Raw genomic sequence first — 22,771 nt, 5'->3', positions numbered from 1 at the left:
CATTGTAAAGGTCACAGTGGAGAAGCCAGGCATCCTTCCCAGGAAGGAGCATACCTGCTCAGACATGGCTCCAGCCTCCTGCAGAGTAGGCAAGAAGATGTCCCACAGTAGCACAAAGGAGATAGTAGGCGTGAAGAAGTGACTAACAACACCTGTTGTTCACAACTAGTTCTTTCTAGAAACTATAGGGAACCCCAAGTAGTCAGCAGTGGGTGAGAGCTGTAAGTATCCTTCTGACAGGCTTGCTTCCGGTGGCACTTTACAGTGAAAGCAAGCTTAGGTGGCATCCTGGTGCCCACTCAGACTTGCATTTGCAAGCAGATATAAGAACAGCCATGGAGCATTTTCTGTCAACTTGCTGAGGTCCCAGCTCTGTTTTTTGAAATGCCAATCCTTTGCATTTGTTTTTAAATGTACCTCACATTTTGTTTTGAAATCATTTCCATTGTGTATGGTAAGGTGACAGACAAAGACACCTGCGTTTGAAAGAAGAGTTTATTACTTTGAGCACCCAAGAGGAGGGGTCCTGCCCCACCACAGAGGGCCACACGGGGAAGCACTGGGGCTAGTCCAGAGACACAGGAGCGAGAGGAACACTTGGCCAGAGACTTTAGTACTGCAGTGTGGGGAATGGTTAGGTGGGACATCCCTATTGGGCAGGAAGTGAAGTATAGAGGTTGGGGCTTGTGGTTGGAGGATTTGTAAAATGATTTTTACATGCCCATGAAAACAGAGAGGGCATGAACATAATCAACTGTGGCCGTTAGTTTGGGCCATCATTTCAAGATGCAAAATCGTCAGTCACAGAATATCAAGCATGAGTATTACAGCATCTTACGAAAGTTTCACTCAAGGTAGGAGTGGCAAATGCAGACCCATGGGCACCCGCACCTCCACCCCATTTAGAGAATCAGGTTAAACCTCCTGGGAGACTTTATGTTTTACAAGTGCCTTGATTGGAGCCACTGTGCCAACCTCAATCACTTATTTTAGGATGAGCTTTACTTGTACTATTAAATAATGCTACTTTTCAACAATAGTGTTTTATTGTTTTTAATTAAGAATAAGATGCATGCTCTTTGTAGGAAATTTGGAGAATATGAAAATCTACAAAGAAGAACTTAAAAGTCACCTCGATTTTATCATAAAAAGACTCTCTCATAAATAAATACTCATTTAATTCTAAGCTTGTTCTTCTTACTTGGGAGTCATGGGTGATCATGAGCCAATGATTCTGCTTCACAGGTTTCTTCAAGTAACGAGAAGAAAGTTTTTTCTCTGTTTGTGAAATTTCCTTCCAATTTTTTTTCCCCGTCACCCAAGCTGGAGTGCAGTGGCATAATCTCGGCTCACTGCAACCTCTTCTGCTTCCCAGGTTCAAGGGATTATCCAGCCTCAGCATCCCAAGTAGCTGAAATTACAGGCACCTGCCACCCTGTCCGGCTAATTTTTGTATTTTTAGTAGAGACAGGGTTTCAACATGTTGTCCAGGCTGGTCTGGAACTCCTGGCCTCAAGTGATCCACCTGCCTTGGCCTCCCAAAGTGCTGGGATTACAGGCATGAGCCACCCACCCAGCCCCTTCCAATCTTTTTATTCATATACAGATTATATTTTATTTGCAGTATCAACAAAATACTGGAATGGTTTGGTGTGGTGGTAAAAGCTTGGACTGGGGGATGGGATCCAAGTTCTGAGTGTGGCCCCATCCGTTCACTTAGTAAGCAAGTGACTTAACCTCATAGAGCCTCAGTTTCCCATCTACAAAGTAGGGATGACTGTGCCTCTCTCACATTCTTGCAGTGAGGGTGACCAATAAAGAACATAGCCTAAAAAAAAAAAAAAAAAAAAGAGGGGGAAAAATGGTAGAGAGAAGGCAAGACTAGGTTGCAGCTCCCACTTGGACAGAGCACTGTGTGGACCTTTGAAAAAAATTTCAAAGGTTCAAGACTGGTATCTTGAACCTTTGTTCCAGAACGAATGCAGGAATAAACCAGGAAAGCCAAGAGAACCCACAGAACCTGTGAAGGAAGCAGGTTGCTCCTGCAGGACCCAAGAGACAGTCCAAATATTGTGAGTGTCCAAACTGTGAAAGTGGGAAAGGGGGATTGTCCGCCACTGAACACACACCCTCACTGGGGCACCTGAAGGTCTAGATCATGGGAGAAGGATCTGACCTTACCTGGAGCTGAGTCAATTTAGAGAGCCAAGCAAAATATAGGGGTAGAGGAAGCAGCATGTAAAGCCCTGTGGGTTTTCCACCCTTGGAAAACTATTTCAGACTTGCCTCATGGGTGTTCTTGGGGAGGGCTGCCAGAGATACTGGGAAAAGACCACAGGGAGAAGAAAACCCCCAGCTGAACTTTGTAACAATTCCAACTGAACAGGAAGTCTCCTGGCCAGAACTCAAGGGAGGGCGTGAATCTGGTGTGCAGACTCCACAGGCCGAGAGGTGTGAAAGCCCTACTTGTTCTCACAGGTGGGAGGCTGGTAGCCCGGGGCAAGTTCTCAGCCCTTCCTGCCCACTGCCTGTAAATAAACTTGGTGCTGTCTGGGGGGACGTGGTGGGAGTGAGACTGGTCTTTTGCGTTGCGTGGGAGCTGGGTGAGGCCTGTAACTGCCGGCTTTCCCCCACTTCCCTGGCAACCTGCATGACACAGCAGAGGCAGTCATAATTCTCCTGGGAACAACTCCATTGACCTGGGAACCACACCCCATTCCCCACAGCAGCCACAGCAAGCCCTACCCAAGGAGCGTTTGAGCTCAGACACACACAGCACTGTCCCCCTCCTCTGATGGTCCTTCCCTACCCGCTCTGGTAGCTGAAGACAAATGGCATATACTCTTGGGAGTTCTAGGGCCTACCCACAGCCTGGTTCTCCCTATACTACCATAACTGATGCTCTCTCAAAAGTGTCACCTTCTGGCAGGAGGCCAACCAGCACAAAAGTAGTGCATTAAACAACAAAAACTAAGGATCCTCACAGAATCAATTTCACCCCTCTGCCATCTCCACCAGAGCAGGTGCTGGTATCCATGGCTGAGAGACTTGCAGATGGTTCACATCACAGGGATCTATGCAGAAAATCCCTAGTACCAGCCCAGAGCCTGGTAGACCTGCTGGGTGACTAGATCCAGATAACAATCACCACAGCTTGGCTCTCAGGAAGCCACATCCCTAGGAAAAGGGGGTGAGTACTACGTCAAGGGAGCACCCCATGGGACAAAAGAATCTGAAGAGCAGCCTTGAGCCCTAGATCTTCCCTCTGACATAGCCTATCCAAATGAGAAGGAACCAGAAAAACAATGCTGGTAACATGCCAAAAAAGGTTGTTAATACCCTCAAAAAATCACGCTAGCTCACCACCAAACAAAAAAATCCCTGATTTACCTGAAAAAAAAATTCAGAAGGTCAGTTATTAAGCTAATCAAGGAGCCACCAGAGAAAGATGAAGTCCAATTTAAGGAAATTAAAAAAATACATAAGAAATGAGGGGAGAAATCTTCAGTAAAGGAATAGCATAAATAAAAAACAATCAACCCTTTAGGAAGTAAAGGAGAGCACTGAGAGCAATGCAAAATGTTCTGGAAAGTTTCAGGAATAGAATCAAAGAAGCAGAAGAAAGAACTTCAGAGCACAAAGACAGTTTTAAATGAACCCAATCCAACAAAGACAAAGAAAAAAGAATAAAAAAAAAAATGAACAAAGCCTCCAGAAGTTTGAGATTATGTTAAGTGACAAAACCTCAGAATAATTGGCATTCCTGAGGAAGAAGGGAATCTAAAAAGATTTGGAAAATAATTTGGGGAGTATATGTGTGGAAACTTCCGCTTGGTCGTTGTGAGAGCCTAGAATCAAATCAAGATGTCGGAGAAACACCCAGGAAATTCATCACAAAAAGATCTCATCACGAAGGCACATTGCCATCAGGTTCAGGTTATCTAAAGCCAAGATGAAGGAAAAAATCTTAAGAGCTGTGAAGCAAAAGCACCAGGTAACATATACAGGAAAACCTATCAGATTAACAGCAGATTTCTCAGCAGAAACCCTACAGACTAGAAGGGATTGGGGCTCTGTCTTCAACCTCCTTAAACAAAACAATTATCAGCCAAGAATTTTGTATCTAGCAAAGCTAAGCTTCATAAATGAAGGAAAGATACAGTCTTTTTCAGACAAACAAATGCTGAGAGAATTCACCACTACCAAGCCAGCACTACATGAACTGCTAAAAGGAGCTCCAAATCTTGAAACAAATCCTGGAAACACATAAAAACAGACACTCTTTAAAGCATAAATCCCACAGGACCCATACAAAAAAAAAAAAAAAAAAAAAACAAAAAAAAAAAAAAAAACAAAAAAAACAAGGTATACAGGCAACAAATAGCACGATGAATGCAATACTATCTCACATGTCAATACTAATGGTGAATGGAAATGGCCTAAATGCTCCACTTAAAAGATATGGAATAGCAAAATGGATAAGAATTCACCAACCAAGTATCTGCTGCCTTCAAGAGACTCACCTAACACACAAGGATTCACATAAATATAAGGTAAAGGGGTGGAAACAGACATTGTATACAAATAGACACTAAAAGCAAACAGAAGTGGCTATACTTATACTAGACAAAACAAACTTTAAAGCAACAGCAGTTAAAAAGATAAAGAGGGACATTATATAATGATAAAAGGCCTTGTCCAACAGGAAAATATTACAGTCCTAAATATATATGCACCCAACACTGGAGCTCCCAAATTTATAAAACAATCACTACTAGATCTCAGAAATGATGTAGACATCAACACAATAATAGTGAGGGACTTCAATATTCCACTGACAGCACTACACAGGTCATCAAGACAGAAAGTCAACCAAGAAACAATGAATTTAAAATATATCCTGGAACAAATGAACTTAACAGATATTTACAGAACATTCTACCCAATAACCACAGAATATACATTCTATTCATCAGCACATGGAATGTTCTCCAAGATAAACCATATGATAGGCCACAAAACAAGTCTCAATACATTTAAGAAAATTGAAATTATATCAAATACTCTCTCAAACTGCAGTGGAGTAAAACTGGAAATCAACTCTAAAAGGAACCTTCAAAATCATGCAAATACATGAAAATGAAATGACCTGCTCCTGAAGAATCACTGGATCAACAATGAAATCAAGATGGAAATTTAAATGTTCTTTGAACTGAACTATAACACTAACACACCCTATCAAAACCTCTGGGATACAGCAAAGGCAGTGCTAAGATAAAAGTTCACAGCCCTAAATGCCTACATCAAAAAGTCTGAAAGAGCATAAATAATCTAAGGTCACACCTCAAGGAACTAGGGAAACAAGAACAAACCAAGCCAAAACCCAGCAGAAAAAAGGAAATAACCAAGATCAGAGCAGAACTGAATGAAATTGAAACAACAACACCAATATACAAAAGATAAATGAAACAAAAAAGCTGGTTCTTGAAAAATAAATAAAAATAACAGACCATTAGCAAGATGAACCAAGAAGAGAGAAAATCCAAATAAGCTCAATTAGAAATGAAATGAAAGATATTACAACTGACACCACAGAAATACAAAAGATCATTCAAGGCTACTATTAACACCTTTATGTGCATAAACTAGAAAACCTGGAGGAGATGGATAAATTCCTGGAAAGATCCAAGCCTAGCTTAAATCAGGAAGGATTAGATACCCTGAACAGACCAATAACAAGCAGTGGGATTGAAATGGTAACTTTAAAAATTACCAACAAAAAAAGTCCAGAACCAGATGGGTTCACAGCTGAATTCTACCAGACATTTAAGAAGAATTGATAAAAATCCTATTGACACTCTTCAACAAGATAAAGAGGTAATCCTCACTAAATCATTCTCTTAAGCCAGTATCACCCTAATACCAAAACCAGGAAAGGGCATAACAACAACAACAACAACAACAACAACAAAACTACAGACCAATATCCCTGGTGAATATAGATGCAAAAATCCTTAACAAAATGCTAGCTGACTGAATCCAACAACATATAAAAAGATAATCCACGATGATCAAGCGAGTTTCATACCAGGGATGCAGGGATGGTTGTCAATAAATGTAATATACCACACAAACAGAATTCAAAACAAAAATCACATGATCATCTCAATAGATGCAGAAAAAGCATTTGACAAAATCCAGCATCGCTTTATGATTAAAACCCTCCACAAAATCGGCATATAAGGAACACACCTTAATGTAATAAAAACCATCTATGACAAACCCACAGCTAACATAATACTGAATGGGTAAAAGTTGAGAGCATTCCCTCTGAGAACTGGAACAAGACAAGGATGCCCACTCTCACCACTTCTATTCAACATAGTACTGGAAGTCCTCATAGGAGCAATCAGACAAGAGAAAGAAATAAAGGGTATCCAAATCAGTAAAGAGGAAGTCAAACTGTCACTGTTTGTTGATGATATGATCGTATACCTAGAAAACCCTAAAGACTCCTCCAAAAATCTCCTAGAACTGATAAATTAATTCAGCAAAGTTTCAGGACGCAAAATTAATGTATACAAATCAATAATTCTGCTATACACCAACAGTGACCAAGCTGGGGATCAAATGAAGAACTCAACCTCTTTTACAACAGCTGCAAAAAAATAAAATACTTAGGAATATACCTAACCAAGGAGGTTAAAGATCTCTACAAAGAAAATGACAAAATACTGCTGAAAACTCACAGATGACACAAATAAATAGAAGCACATCCCATGCTCTTAGATGGGCAGAATCAATATTGTGAAAATGACCATATCACAAAAAGCAATCTACCAATTCAGAACCAATTCCAATCAAAATCCCACCATCATTCTTCACAGAACTGGAAAAAAAATACTAAAATTTATATGGATCCAAAAAAGAACCTGCATAGCCAAAGCCAGACTAAAATGAGGCTTCACATTACCTAACTTCACACTGTACTGTAAGGCCATAGTCACCAAAACAGCATGGTACTAGTATAAAATAGACACATAGACCAGTGGAACAGAATAGAGAACCCAGAAATAAACCCAAATATTTACAGCCAAGTGATTGTAGACAAAGCAAACAAAAACATAAAGTGAGGAAAAGACACCTCATTCAACAAATGGTGCTGAGATAATTGGCAAACCACATATAGGAGAATGAAACTGGATTCTCATCTCTCACCTTATACAAAAACCAACTCAAGATGGATCGAGGACTTTAAGACCTGAAACTATAAAAATTCTAGAAGATAACATTGGAAAATCCCATCTAGACATTGGCTTAGACAAGGATTTCATGACCAAGAACCCAAAAGCAAATGGAATAAAAACAAAGCTAAACAGGTGGGACTTAATTAAACTAAAGAGCTTTGTTACAGCAATGGGAACAGTCAGCAGAGTAATCAGATAACTCACATAGTGGGAGAAAATCTTCACAATCTATACATCTAACAAAAGACTAATATCCAGAATCTACAAAGAATTCCAACAAATTAGCAAGAAAAAACAAACGATCCCATCAAAAGTGGGCTAAGGATATGAATAGACAATTCTCAAAAGAAGATATACAAATGGCCAACAAACATATGAAAAAGCGTTCAACATCGCTAATGATCAGGGAAATGCAAATCGAAACCAGCAGGTGATATCACCTTACTCCTGCAAGAATGGCCATAATCAAAAAATAATAGACGTTGGCGTGGATGTGGTGAAAAGGGAACATTTCTGCACTGCTGGTGGGAATGTAAACTGGAACAACCCCTATGGAAAACAGTGTGGAGATTCCTTAAATAACTAAAAGTAGAACTACCATTTCATCCAGCGATCCCAGTACTAGGTATCTACCCAGAGGAAAAGAAGTCATTTTACGAAAAAGATACTTGCACACACGTTTATAGCAGCACAATTTGCAATTGCAAGATTGTGGAACCAACCCAAATACCCATCAATCAACGAGTGGATAAAAAAACTGTGATGTATATATATACGATGGAATACTACTCAGCCATAAAAAGGAATGAATTAATTGCATTCACAGCAGCCTAGGTGGAACTTGAGACTATTATTCTAAGTGAAGTAACTCAGGAATGGAAAACCAAGCATCATATGTTCTCACTCATAAGTGGAGCTAAGCTACGAGGATTGGAAGACATGAGAATGACACAATGGACTTCAGGGACTCAGGAAAAAGGGTGGGAAGGGGGTAAGGGATAAAAGACTACGTATTGGGTTCAGTGTGTATTGCTTGGGTGATGGGTGCGTCAAAATCTCACAAATCACCACTAAAGAACTTACTCATGTAACCAAATACCACCTGTTTCCCCAAAACCTATGGAAATAAAAAAGTTAGGAAAAAAAGAATAGAGCCTGGATCACACAACCACGGACACAGGCACCAGCCGCAACTACACCACCACCTGCTGCTGGCATCAGAATATTCTCAAATTGAGCCTGGGCTTAAGTCACAATCCACCATTTGTTTGTGGGACAGGCAGTCAGGGCAGATACTTTGGAAAAAAAGAGCCCTTCCTGTTTGCTGTGCATTATCTTCATACCACTTCCCAGAACTGACCTGACAAATATTGACCAGGTCGCTGCGATCTTCAAACACCATTTTCCTGTGGGTAGAGGTGATGCAGTGCTGAAGACCCGGGCCCCCACTCAGTGCCTTCACTCTGTGAGTACTTTGCCTGTGCCCAAAATGAGGGCAGGGGCAGCAACTGCCTCACTCCCTTTCTCTGTGTGTGTGTGTGTGTGTCTGTGTGTGTGTGTGTGTGTGTGTGTGTGTTCCTGGCTTTGGTGGTAAGGATAGGAGAAGTAAGTCCCTGAAGAAGAAATGCAACCATGTACTCCCTCTGAGTCTTAAAGGAGGGACTTCAGGTTTTCAATCGCCTTTTATGGAAAACTTGGCCCTCAAGAATTTTGAGAGAACCCCAAATATTCCTGGCAGTTAGGCAAGAAAATGAAACAATACAACCCAAAGCACAATGACAATGATGCTGTAGCAAATTCACTAGAAGCTGTCCTCTGAAAAGGGTGCTTAGGAGCTCTGGTCTGGAGTCTGCTCCTTGCTCCTGCTCTCACCAGGTGGCTTGTCCTAACACTGCATCTGTTGCCCCCTGTGTACAGTAGAGCTGATAATCCCTGTGCTTTGAGGTTCTCATAAGGATTAAATTAAATAAGACGGAACAAGTGTTTCTCAACAAGGGCACTACCAGTACCTGGGCAGGACCACTCTTCATTGAATGTGACTCTTCTGACTGTTTCAAGAGCTTTCAGGAGCCCGGCTGTTCCCCAACTAAACTCCAGCAGCACTCCTCCACCAGGCATTAAGCTGATCCAAAATGTCACCCCTACCTTCTTTACACACACCCCTCCCCATGCCTTTGTCAGGAGCCAGTGTTACAATGCATATAATATTCTATCACTTCATAAACCCTTAATAAGTGAGAATACTATACTTTTTGAATATAGTTCTTAATTTTCCTGTGGTATCTTTCTGGAAGAGGAATTAAGACATGAACTGGGCCTCATTACCCCCAGGCTTGATAGAAAGGGAAAAAAACTGCTATTGAGTACTTTCGCCATGCCTAGAGCTTTGTACATTGACTGTCATATAATCCCGAAATGGCCCCACACCCAGGAGGTGGCAATACCATTTGTATTTTGCAAAGGGAGACACTGAGTTTCAGGGAGCTGCTTTTGCACACTATCAGGCAGTGAGTTACTGCACAGCCTTGATTCCAAGGCCCCTTCATTTACAATTCAATCCCCTTTGGGAAATAGGTCCTTTGCAAGTCAGGGGGTCCTTGGGGTACAGTGGGGTAGAAAATGGGGCTGAGTTCAATGGGATAAAAATAATAAACCAGAAATAGTTTCATCACAGTCGCTTTATTTTACCCAGGGGTACAACAATTTTTAAATTGATTTGCATCTTCCAAATTTTCAATCAAAAGAAAATCTGAAGTGTATGGGAGCTGTCATTAAGTGAACCCACACTGTGCTGCAGAAAGGGAGGACGTAGCCTTGGGGATGTGCCCACAGGACTTTGACCAGCAAATGCATTTCAACATAGCGGATAATGAGACAACATTTGTCCCTCCTGACAGCTGGCCTTTGTGGTTTGGCAGACTATTCAGGGCACCAGGGGCTACAAACCATTTGCAAAAATATAACCTCTCGTGCACTGCCACAGCATTTGCAATTGATCCAGAAGTCATTGGTTTGGGAAAAAAAAATATGAAAGTGCCAGTTAAGACACAAATGTTATCAGGACAAATTAATGAGGAGTGATAGAAGTGGTCAGCAGTGCACAGCTGCTGTGCAATGAATGGAGCAGTGGAAGAGTTGGATTTGAAGGGAGAAGAGAAGGCTGCCTTCCTTACTGAGGACATCAAGGTTTGGGAGCGTCCCAGTAGCAATGTGGTCATGAGTCTTCTGCAAGAACCTGAGGGTGTGTGTGGGGTGGGTGGGGGGATGGGACTGAAAGGGAAAGGAGAGCATGGAACATTGGGCAGGGTGAGTAGAGACAACACTGTTTGTACCGCAGTTTCCCCTCCATCTCAGGCTGCATTGCCGGCCCTAAAACAAGGGGTCTTCCTACTCCTGTACCACTTTGATCCCCTGGAATTGGACTAAAGGCTCTTCTGGCACATTCTATAACTTAAAGCACAAGAGATTTCACATTAGTTTGCAACGGCTATCTTAATAAATACTACATGCCGGGCACCTTAAACAACAGATATTTTTGGCTCACAGTTCTGGAGGTCCAAGATCAAGGGGTTGGCAGGGTTGGTACCTTCTGAGGCTGTGAGGGAGAATCTGCTCCAGGCCCCTTTCCTAGCTTTGCCTCTCTCCTAGTTTGCTGGCCATCTTTCACGTTCCTTGGCTTGTAGAAGCATCACCCTGATCTCTGCCTTCATCTTCACACGGCATTCTCCCTGTGTGCTGTCTGTGTCCAAATTTCTCCTTCTTGTAAGGACATCAGTCCTATTGGATTAGGAGCCTGTTCTAATGACCTCATCTTAACCGATTACATCTCCAATGACCCTATTTCCAAACAAGATCATATCTGGAGATACTAGGTGTCTAGACTTCAGCATATGAATTTTGGGCAGATACAATTCAGCCCATAACAGATATCATCCCCACAGCCCTGCAGCAATCAAAAATTTAGAGGTTTCAGCCTTTGCATGTGACAAGAGGCATCCCAGATATTAGAGGCTGGACGGAGACATGGAGACAGAGTTCCTGTCTCTCGTCACTCCTCTAGGCTCCATCAATCCTGCTACTTTGCTACCCACTCCTGGGCTGTCCTCATCCACACGTCCAGATGGTCGATCCTCACATCCCCACTCCAGCTAATGAACAACTGGAAAGGGGGTGGGCACTCTTCTTTCTCTTGAGGCCTGACCGAAGTTTGCACATCATCCTTTCCTTTCCAATGGGCAGGATCATAGTCAATAGCCATGCTGGATGTGAGGGAGGCCTAACATCACTGGCAGCGTGGCCAGGACATTTGCTCCAAGCATGTTCTTCTCAATTTGTCATCACATATATATTTGCTTATTTAGCTATTGAGTGTCACCTAAGCTAGTGTCAATTAAACCCTAAACTCTAGGAAATCTGAAATTTTGTTTACTTCTTTCCCCCACTAAATAATGAGGACCTAGTGCACTTCTTGGACCAGGTAGATGCTTGAAAGTTAATGAATGATTGAAAGAATGACTGGAAAGAAGAAAGAAAAAGGAAGGTAAGAAGGAAGGAAGGAAGGAAGGAAGGAAGGAAGGAAGGAAGGAAGGAAGGAAGGAACAGAAGGAAGGGGAGAAGGAAAGGAAGGACAGAAGGAAGGAAGGAAGGAAGGAAGGAAGGAAGGAAGGAAGGAAGGAAGGAAGGAAAGAAAATAGGGAGGGAGGCTAAACTATGGAAGTTGTTTTGCTGTGGTGGTGGTGGTTGTTTTTAAAACAGATTCTCACTCTCTTATCCAGGCTGGAGTGCAGTGGTGCAATCACAGCTCACTGCAGCCTCCACCCTCTGGGCCCAAGTGATTCTCCCACCTCAGCTTCCAGAGTAACTGGGACTGCAGGCACATTCCACCACACCCAGCTAATTTTTAAAAACTTTTTGTAGAGGGGAGTCTCCATATGTTGCCCTGCCTGGTCTCAAACTCCTGGGCTCAAGCGATCCTCCCACCTCAGCCTCCCAAACTGCTGAGATTACAGGTGTGAGCCACCATGCCTGGCCAGGAGTTGCCGCTGTTGTTGTTATTGTTGTTTTATAGCCCAGAGACTTTTACTCAACAAAATCTTAGAAACCCATATGTAAAGCAGATAAAGGGTTGCTACCTTCACTGAAGCCTTAGAAGAAAGTGTCCAGAATCCTAATTGTCCACCGCCTTGTCTTCTTTAGTGCCCCTCATGGCAGCCCTATGGGCACATTGTGAAGGTGGGATTTGTGATATGAGCAATAGAGAATTGTGACATTATTTATGGAGAAAAGTGATATGTTCACCCTCTTGTTTTCAGAGAATGGGGCCAGCTTGGCTTTGGCTACTGGGAACAGGCATCCTGGCCTCTGTCCACTGTCAATCCCTTCCTGCCCATGGAGATAAAAGTCTGCAGGGGCCTCAACCCCCTGGGCATCAGCTCTCAGAGCCAGCCCCCGCCTACCGCAGAATCACACCCACCATTACCAAATTTGCTTTGCGTTTGTACAAAGAGCTGGCAACAGACGCCCCTGGAAACATATTCTTCTCGCCGGTGAGCATCTCCACCACCCTGGCCCTGCTCTCTCTTGGGGCCCAAGCTGACACCTCAGCTCTGATCCTGGAAGGCCTAGGATTCAACCTCACAGAAACCCCAGAAGCCAACATCCACCAGGGTTTCCGGAGCCTCCTCCACACCCTTGCCCTGCCCAGCCCCAAACTCGAACTAAAAGTAGGAAACTCCCTGTTCCTAGACAAGCGACTAAAGCCTCGGCAGCACTATTTGGACAGCATCAAGGAGCTTTATGGAGCTTTTGCCTTTTCTGCCAACTTCACAGATTCTGTTACAACTGGGAGGCAGATTAATGACTATGTGAGAAGGCAAACATACGGGCAAGTCGTGGACTGCCTCCCAGAGTTCAGCCAGGACACGCTCATGGTTCTTGCCAATTACATCTTCTTCAAAGGTGAGGCTTGCTCAGACAGAGTTATTGCCACTGCCTCTGCAAGTAAATGCTCTTACAGCAGAGAGCCAGCTAACAGGTTCTTTGCTAACCACTTGGGGAAATCTATGAATAAGATAGAGCTTTCCCACCCTTGCCTGGCCACAGTCCATGTGGGTTGGAAATAAGTACAGACGCGAAATAACTCAGTGGGATGGTGATGTTCTCCTTGCGTAGGCATTGGGTCCCACAGAGTTTCCAAAAGAGACACCCATCCAGACTTGAGAAGCTTCCTGGAAAAACAGCCACCCAAGCTAAGACATGACAGTGAGTTTTATCCACTCAGGTAAAAAAGCTTGGGAGAGGTGGGGCAAAGAGGGTTCAGGTTGCAAAACCCAGCATATCTAAAGGTCCAGGGAAAAGAGATATCATTGCATTTTCAAAGAACTGAAACAAAATTTAATTGGGATAGAACATCAAACACAACAGCAGAATAATAGCAAGAAGCCAAGAGTTGCAATGTAGAGGGAAACAGAGCCACGTTGAGGGCTCCCAACTTTATTCAGCGAACCTTAGAATTGTCAAAGAGTTTTAAGTGTGAAGTGATAGGATTACATATTTTTAGGAAGACCAGACTGGCTACAATTTGGAAGGTGGTTTGGAAGGGAGAAAGGGTGAGAAAGGAGAGACAAGTTGGGAGGTTTTCAAAGTGGTCCAAAGTAAGTAGAATGGTGGGTTTGAATAATGTTGTGGTTTTGGAGGCTGAATCAGCAATACTTGGTCATTCATTGGGTGTGGGTATGTAGGACAGGATGATCCAGTTCTCCTGTTATCTAGACCAGTGCTTGCAAGCGGTGTTCGTGGGGACAGATTTATAAGAAGTAAGAGAGAATATACTACACATGTGAATGTAACCATGACCCCAAAATTCTGCATTTCTAACTACATCTTAATGGGCTTTTGCCTAATGCAAGACGTTTTATTAATTGAATTCTTTTTCCTTTTTCAGTTTGAAGATTAGGGAGTTGGGGTGGGTGGGTGAAGGAAGGAGTTCTCGAGCATCTCTGTAGAAGGTTGCTGTCCAGAGGCAGTTTGGTTGAGAGGGATTAATTCAGTGTGTGCAAAAGCAACCTGAGCTGCACAGTCAGTCCTCCCAGCTCTGCAAATCAGTATGTTTAAATACATACACAAAGACTCAGTTTGATCATCCCTGATATGGGAATAATAATACTTATTTCTTATTAATTTTTATGATAATTTTAAGAGATAATGTCTAGCACATGGAAGGTGCTTCGTAGATGGAAAAATACCTTTCAGCTTCTTAGAAGCTAAGTTCCTCTGAAATGGAACAAAATCATAGGCTGTTAGGGCTCAAGCACTGGTGACTTGTCCTAGAGGCCTGACTCAGGCCTAAATTCTGGTCTCCTGGCTCTGTATCCTTTCTACTTTTTTTGCCATATACTTGCATAGCCAAGAGGAAGTGTGGTTTTGTGTGTGTATATACCCAGAGGTGCTCTCTTGAAAAGCGTTCTCATGGCCTTACGGGTTTTGTGTCCTAAGCCAAGTGGAAGCACCCTTTCAGTCGCTACCAGACCCAGAAGCAGGAAAGTTTCTTTGTGGATGACAGGACCTCTCTCCGGGTCCCCATGATGCACCAAAAGGAAATGCACAGATTCCTCTATGACCAGGAGTTGGCTTGCACCGTCCTCCAGATAGAATACAGAGGAAATGCCCTGGCGCTTCTGGTCCTCCCTGACCCGGGAAAAATGAAGCAGGTGGAGGCCTCTCTGCAGCCAGAGACCCTGAGAAAATGGGGCAAATTGCTCCTGCCCAGGTAAGTGTCACAGCAGAAGGATGCTAGCTGACCTTGCTCAAGAACCCCAGTAGGTCTTGATCAACTCCAGCTGCAAAAGCCCAACGTCTCGATTAGGCTCACCATCTTGTCCTTTACTAACTGTGTGATCTTGACAATTTTCTCACCTTTTTTGGGCCTTTAGTGTAAAACTAAGGACATGATACCTGCCTCATTGGGTTGCTCAGTGGATTCATTGAGTTTCTACCCATAGAGAACATAGAACTCAGATTGGTATGTGGAGCATAAGAAGTGTTTACTAAGAATTGACTGTTGTTATACTTTCCTGGTGTCTGTCTAGTCCCCATCTCCTTTCCTCTTGCTTTCCTCTCACCACCGCACCCCCCACTTAACAATTCACTACCAGAAGGTGGTTAAGTGCAGCCAAAAAATCAGATCAAAGACAGTGAAAAATAATCATGGCTGGGTGCAGCAGCTCAGACCTATAATCCCAGTGCTTTGGGAGGCCAAGGTGGGAGGATTACTTGAGGCCAGGAGTTTGAGACTAGCTTGGGCAACATAGCAAGACTCTGCCACGATACCAAATTGAGTAATAACTAATATATATATATGTGTACTGTATATACATACTTTATAGATCTTGGAATATATATATATATATTTATATATTTATGTATAAATGGCATCACTATGCCATTTAACAAACATGAGGAACCTGAAGCGGAGATGGGTGAGAGATGATGGCTGCTTGTATTAGGGGATGCCAGAAGGTAGAGTTAGGACCTAGTTCAGAAGCTTAGCCAACAGAACTTGCTGATGTATCAGATATGGAAGTGGGAAGATATGTTGATATATATATATAGCTGGGCATGTTGGTGCATGCCTATAATCCCAACTACCCAGGAGGTCAAGGAAAAAGGATCACCTGAGCCCAGGAATTCGAGGTTACAGTGAGCTATGATTGTGCCACTGCACTCCAGTCTGCGCAACAAAGCTAGATCCTATCTCTAATAAAAAAATATTATTATCATTATATTGTTAAAGGGTGCTTCTAATTTAATTAAAACATGTTTTAAAAATTAAATATCAAGAACATTGTAAACATTAAAGTTCCTGTTTTATGTGATCTCTAAACTATTTCCCATCTCACTCGCTTTTTGGTTTGTAGTTTCATCACAACTTCAGCTTTTTCTAGTTTCCCTAGATCCCTTTCACCAGCTAGTACTTTCTTGGGGGTGCATCTTCTTTTATGGGGTACTCAGAGATGAAATCTGGTACTGAGTTCTACTCACTGCTTGCTGCATAACAAGCCACCCCAAAAGTGAATGACTTAAGACAATCACTTCCTTGGTTCTATGGATTAACTGGACTCAGCTGAGCAGTTTTCATGTGTTGAGGTAGATGGTAGCTGGAGCTGAAGCCACTGAACTCTTCACTTATGTGTCTGGTGCCTGTGCTGGGCTGACTGGAGGAGACTAAGGCTGGGAGGCATCTCTCTCTGCAGGTAGTGTCTCCATGAGGTTAGCTGAGGTTCAGTAACTCAGCATAGCTAATACTTGTATATGGGAGCTAGGGTCTTCAAGACAGAATATTTCAAAGGCAGGAAATGAAAGCTACCACTCTGGTAAGGCCTAGGCCCTAAAATCAGCATAGTGGCACTTCTGCCGCATTGTATTGGTGGCAGAGCCAATAGGTGGGTGGTGCAGAGCCCACCCAGATTCAAGGGGAGGGCACATAGATGCCACCTTTTGATGATCTTGAGTCCACCACAACCTTGTAGGCACCAGCCAACCCACATATCCAAAGGTGGCTTCTCTCAGCACCCCATTCACACTGAGGTACCAAGGATAGAGAAGGTGTTCTGTGTTTGGGCAGAGATTAAAGCACCAAATAGGAGGCACAGGCCAAGGGGAAAGGCCAGCATTTAAGGGATTATTCCTGTTGTCTATGTAGCTCCACGGCTCTAGTCAGTTGCTAATTTCAGCCCCATAGTCCCTGGCTCCTTTGGGGTGAGACTTCTCCTTGCCCCCATCACAGAAGGAAGTGCCATAGACTCTTCTAGACCAGTAGATTTTCCCTCAGGGAGGGTTTGGTTTGACTTCTTCCCACTTTGACATTCTAAAAGCAAAACTGACCCAAATTACTCCTCTAAATCTCAGATATTCCTTGTGCCAGAGAATTACAATATCGTAGTAGCCATTTGTATGGGCTTTTAGATATAAGAATTTTAGACTCTGCCATGTTTCACTCCATTCAGACGTGAGGCAGGTTAGCTTGCCAAGGGGAACTACACTTCCTGGCACACCATTCGTGTATGCATTCATTCACAGTTGTTGAACACCCACTATGTTTTGGGCTGTCTGTCAGACCCTTGCCCCACTAGAGTCTACTCCACCCCCCAGCCCACTGGCCTGGAGCTTGCTTCCCACCCACGTGCTGCCTATGGGAAACTTGTCAAGTAGCCCTAGATGTCCTCCTACTTCAACTAGGCATCCAGACCCTCATCTTGCCCAGGAGTCAAACCAGCCACGATTCTCTAACCTGAATTCAATTTTCTGAGGCAGAAGTATTCAAGTTGATCATGAACTAGTCATGCTTTCAGGTGCCTGGGTAGCTGTCAAATCATAATTAAAAAGAACGATAGCACCAGAGAGAAAGGGCAGATTTGCTGTGGATCCAAAGAAATTTCTGAACTTAACCCAGGGAAATGTCGCAATCAGATGGTAAAGATGCCCCAAACACAGAAGCGAGAGTTCATTTGTGCCGTATGCCCAACACACATGATCTCCCATCAGATCCTCGCAACAGCCCCAAGGAGGGGGCATCACTGTGTCATTTAACAAACATGAGGAACCTGAAGCGGAGACGGGTGAGAGACAATGGCTGCTTGTATTAGGGGATGCCAGGAGGTGGATTTAGGACCTAGTTCAGAAGCTGAGCCAACAGAACTTGCTGATGTATCAGATATGGAAGTGGGAAGATGTTGACAGTATTAACCTCATGTGGTCATGATGTGGATTCCATCAGTTCAGACTTGAAAAATCACAGCCAATATCTGACACCTAGAAAGCCCTCTATAAATGTGATGAAGATGACAAAGACATGTAGCTGTGCCTGGAGTGTTCTCAGATCCAGCCACAAGATATTCCAGGAGGAACAAAGAGAAGGGAGCTGTTGGTATGGGTAGTGGAATGGTCCGCCGTAGTGAACAGTGTCATGGGAAGACTGTCTGCCTCTCATGCTGGGAAATGCCTCTCTCCCCCACAGCTCAGGCTGCCAACATACAGAGCAAGAGTGGCACATATAACAAGACAGCAGCATTTCTCTGTGTGTTTCTCTCTCCAGTCTGTTGGATTTGCACTTGCCAAGGTTTTCAATTTCTGGAACATATAACCTGGAAGACATACTTCCCCAAATTGGTCTCACCGACATACTCAACTTAGAAGCTGACTTCTCAGGAGTCACTGGGCAGCTCAACAAAACCATCTCCAGGGTAAAGTGGTGAATATGGATGTGTGTGGGCAGGTGGGGGCAGGGAGGAGGTTTCTCCTTTGGCATGTGGAACATTTAAATGTCAAGTTCTCTGTTTTTTGTCCTATGTGAACTATTTAATACCACAGTCTTTAAGGCTTCTTTTCATGGGCTCCCCCTTCTCTATCTCCCCTTCCTTAGGTTTCTTCTATTCTTCAGGACAGGAATACAGGGTTCTAAATAGAATTGATGGTCATTTGGGGTCAACCATGCAGCCAGAATTTCCCTGGGTGTTGATAGTTTTATTTTGATTCCTCATACCTCCTTCCAGGGCAGCAGTGAAACTCTACCTGCCTTTGTTGTAGCTCTAGAGGGTAGTGAGGTATGAACTAGAGGTGCATCAGTCAGCTTTGCTGCAGCAACAAAACAATCCCAGAATCTCAGTGCCTTACTGCAACAAATGCTTATTTCCTGGTCATATTACCTGTCAGAAGCAGGTCACTACCATCAGCCACAGGGCTGCTGCACGCATCTCCCTTCCAGGATGTAGGTTAAAGAAGCCCCTGTTTGGGGCAAACCATTTTCATACCAGGGGAGGAAAGCAAAAGAAGATGTGTACATGGCTCTAAACACTTGTCCCACACACAGCCTGTGCCATGGCCACTCATGTGCCATCAGCTGAAGCAAGTCCCACAGTCCCGATCGTCTCCCCCTGCAGGTGGCACTGCTAGTCTTGTGGAACTGTCAAGGACCGATAACCCTCTAATGGGAAGAGAGAGTTCATATTTGGAAATAACAATGCATTCATCATGGAAGAGAAGACACAAAGGCCTTTCCCTGAGCTTCAGCTGTCCACTTCGTTTTAGGATAGACTTGTCCATTACCATTTGAGTCTTCATTAGAAACTTCATAAGGAAATTATTCTGTCTTTTATTTGGGAAGGATCAGCTGAGGGGGTGAATGTGCACCCAAGGCAATGGAGACATAGTCTTGTGTGCACATACACGTGTGTGTGCACATGCGCGTGTGCATGCGTCCATATGTGTGCGTGCATATTTGCATGTGTGTGCATGTGTATGTGTGTACGTTGGAGAGTTAACAAAAACGGAAAAGAAGTAGTTTAGCTTTTTTTTTTTCTTTTTCTGAGAAAGAGTTTCACTCTTGTTGCCCAGGCTGGAGTCCAGTGGTGCAATCTCAGCTCACTGCAACCTCCATCTCCCGGGTTCAAGCGATTCTCCTGCCTCAGCCTCCCAAGTAGCTGGGATTACAGCCCACAACCATGCCTGGCTAGTTTTTTGCATTTTTAGTAGAGATGGGGTTTCACCATATTGGCCAGGCTTGTCTCGAACTCCTGACCTCAGGTGATCCACCCACTTTGGCCTCCCAAAGTGCTGGGATTACAGGCGTGAGCCACCGCACCCAGCCTAGCTTTTTAAAGAAAAAAAAAAAGATTTTTTTTCACACTGACCTTAAATGCTAGATCTATCTTTTAATATAGCTTTTTAGTTAATTGAAAGGGATCATCAAGGCCAATGTTTTATCCACTTTTTTCAAAGCCTCAAAATCCTTTCTTCCTAGGAAGTAGTGTGAAAATGAGGCTAAAAAAAGGGAAGTTTCTGGCACAGAGGCTGGCAGAAGGCTTGGCACATCAGACATGCTGAGCACTTTCTGAACATCATTGATTTAGGCTGACTGAGCTATTTTATAGATGAGAAACCGAGACTTAGAGAGATTATGTGGAGCTTGTAGCAGAAAATGACAACAAGGCCTGTGCCACAGGTATACCCAGAGGCTGGAGAGATGCTCCTAAAAGTTGTTTTTGGGTTTTGCAACCTGGTACCTGCTTAGCAGCACTCTAGTTCAGGCCCTTTTGTCTCCCCATTAAAGAGTGATGGGTGATGTCGGTGTAAACCCTTGGGATGCGCAGTGTCTTCTCCTTGAAGGCACCCAAACTGATGCTGTCTTCATCCCCTCTTGTCCTCTAGGTGTCACACAAGGCGATGGTGGACATGAGTGAGAAGGGGACCGAGGCCGGGGCTGCTTCAGGCCTCCTCTCCCAGCCCCCATCTCTGAACACCATGTCAGGCCCACATGCCCACTTCAACAGGCCTTTCCTCTTGCTCCTTTGGGAGGTGACCACCCAGAGCTTACTCTTCCTGGGAAAAGTTGTCAACCCAGTTGCAGGGTAACCGTGGTGAGAGGCCAGGGGTTATCTTACCTCGGCCTGGACCAAACAGATAGGCCAGCACCAGCCTGCATCCTGGGGCTGCTATGTGGACCAATTCATCAGTGTGCCAAGATTCTAATAAAGTTGACCTTGCGTTCTGTGAACACTAAAGAGCAATGCTTACAAGGGAGGGCCAGCTTCTAGCCACTCACTCACAATTGTCTCAAATCTGGTGTTAACTGTGCTTAGAAAGTTGAAAATGAGAACAACCCTCGTGTTACGGCCTCCCAGGAGATGTCACCGCTGCTGCCGCCATTGTAGATACTTGCTGAGCGTCCTTTGGGTGAGGGTCATAGTGGAAAACACAGAGGGGATCAGCAGGAGTAAGCAAGTGTCTCCCTTCATAATGGCCAATATGTGCTGCACAGACAAGAGAGGTTGTCCTAAAATGTCATTGCCCAGACATCAGGGGCTAGATCCCCTCAAGAGGAGGTTGGACCTGTGTCAGGGCTCCAAACTACACCCCATGTAGAAAACCAGGTGTGCAGATGGGCCGGCGTAATCATGGGTCAGCCTGGAGGGAGGTCGAGTTCAAGCAGCAAGAACAGAGCATCAGAGCCCAGGGCAACACAAAGACCAAAGAAAGCAGGAAGGCAAACTTGGCCGGGAGGGATGACGGACGTCGGGCAGGGTCAGCGGGGTGAATTGGGGGCCATATTCAGTTGCGATGGAGCCTCCATTAGAGATCCAAAGTCCTACGCCCCCATGTGTGCCCCTCCAAGAGACATTCATTTGAAACTAGTGGGGAAGCAGAAAGATATGCCCAGCTGCTTGTGTGTACCACTTGGATGATAATACCCATCACTACAATGAACTCCATGCCCAGACACACCGGAGGGTAGGATATAGGTGGTGAGTGTCTAGAAAGGAGCCATCCCAAAAAAGTGTTACAGTGGTGGAAACTCCTGACCCTACTCCGAGGAGGTGAGGCTCAGATCCTGAAGACCAGGTAAGCTTTAAATAAAGAGAAAAGGGTAGGACAGTCTGGGAGAGGGCAGAGGAGAGATGTGATCGGCAAAAGCAATGGGTAAACAGAGGAAAAGGTATGTTCCAATAAAATGAGAGAAAACCAGCTTTGCAGCCAAGGAAAGTTCAGGTAAGGTCATGGTGGAAGGCAGTGTTAGAGAGGTGTTCAGAGATAAAAGGCTGGAGGCTTTAGGTCCCCGTGGAGTGAGTGTGAGTGTGGTCTTGTAGACAGTGGAGAGTAGCTGTAGGCCTGTGGGCAGATGTGGATATGAACTAAGTAGTGATGGGGAAGTCATCTGTCAATTGGGCATAGATAAGAATGAGTAGGGTGAAGCCAGGGTAAGGGCCAGCCAGGATGGCAACATGCGGTCCACTCGACCACCGACCATGCTGCATGCAGGGCGATCAGAACACATGCATCCACTACTTCAATGCAGATTTATTAAACACCTCCTATGCCAGGCACTGGGAATGCAGCAGTGAACAAAACAGATGATAGGTCCTGCCTACATGGGGCTTACATTCTAGCAGAGGAAACCCGACAGTAAACAAAACAAGTAAGTGAAATATGTACTGTATGACAACAGCAAGGACTGTTCAAGGACTGGTCAGCAAGGACTGGTCAAAAATATGCCCGGGAAAGTCTCTATGGTGCACATGAAGGGGCAGCTGGCCCCTGACGGTGACAAAGTGGATTGCTCAGTGGCGAAGCTGGATTTAAGCCCAAAGCTGCAATGTCTCCACAATCATCCTTCTTGATTAAAGAAAACTGCAACTGAAAGATCCCTCCCTGTCATCTCTTCTGAGAAAGTGGCACTCGATTGAGACCAAAGTAGTCAGTGGTCTAAAGATATTCATTAACTGTCATGGAGGTTTGGACCAACCCTTCAAGGCTTCTGTCTTTTGCACCCAGTGCTGCCTAGGGAACACACTATTGAGACATGTCTTGTGTTCACTGAATGTTAGACACCAATGTAAGCAATTGACAGATGTCCATAAACTTACTATTTCCAACAGTCATAGGAGGGAGGCACTGCTACATCTTCATCTTACGGGTGGGGAAACTGAAGCACAACGTGCTAGCATATCTGGAGCCTGGATTTGAACCCAGGC

The 22,771-nt window shown here is 44.2% G+C and overlaps 1 protein-coding gene across 1 annotated transcript; it reads left to right on the top strand.

Annotated features, from left to right (window-relative positions):
• The first annotated feature begins 8,593 nt into the window (after positions 1-8,593).
• On the top strand, positions 8,594-20,796 carry SERPINA11 (serpin family A member 11). Its single transcript, XM_017857861.1, has 5 exons — positions 8,594-8,712; positions 12,560-13,205; positions 14,742-15,015; positions 18,340-18,487; positions 20,451-20,796. The coding sequence occupies exons 2-5, from the start codon at positions 12,563-12,565 to the stop codon at positions 20,652-20,654; spliced, it is 1,269 nt and encodes a 422-aa protein (XP_017713350.1). The 5' UTR covers positions 8,594-8,712; positions 12,560-12,562; the 3' UTR covers positions 20,655-20,796.
• Positions 20,797-22,771: the final 1,975 nt, after the last annotated feature.

Source organism: Rhinopithecus bieti, unplaced genomic scaffold (assembly GCF_001698545.2).
Source record: "Rhinopithecus bieti isolate Rb0 unplaced genomic scaffold, ASM169854v2 scaffold_41913, whole genome shotgun sequence".
Classification (NCBI taxonomy): domain Eukaryota; kingdom Metazoa; phylum Chordata; class Mammalia; order Primates; family Cercopithecidae; genus Rhinopithecus; species Rhinopithecus bieti.
Note: the sequence above shows the minus strand (reverse complement) of the source record. Positions and strands in the feature narration are given on the sequence as shown.

Excerpts from the sequence above, each read along its gene's own strand:
- SERPINA11 (XM_017857861.1), top strand. The coding sequence starts at position 12,563 with ATGGGGCCAGCTTGGCTTTGGCTACTGGGAACAGGCATCCTGGCCTCT. Across the intron at positions 15,016-18,339 it reads GGCAAATTGCTCCTGCCCAG|TCTGTTGGATTTGCACTTGC; the intron begins GTAAGTGTCACA and ends TTCTCTCTCCAG. Across the intron at positions 18,488-20,450 it reads TCAACAAAACCATCTCCAGG|GTGTCACACAAGGCGATGGT; the intron begins GTAAAGTGGTGA and ends CTTGTCCTCTAG.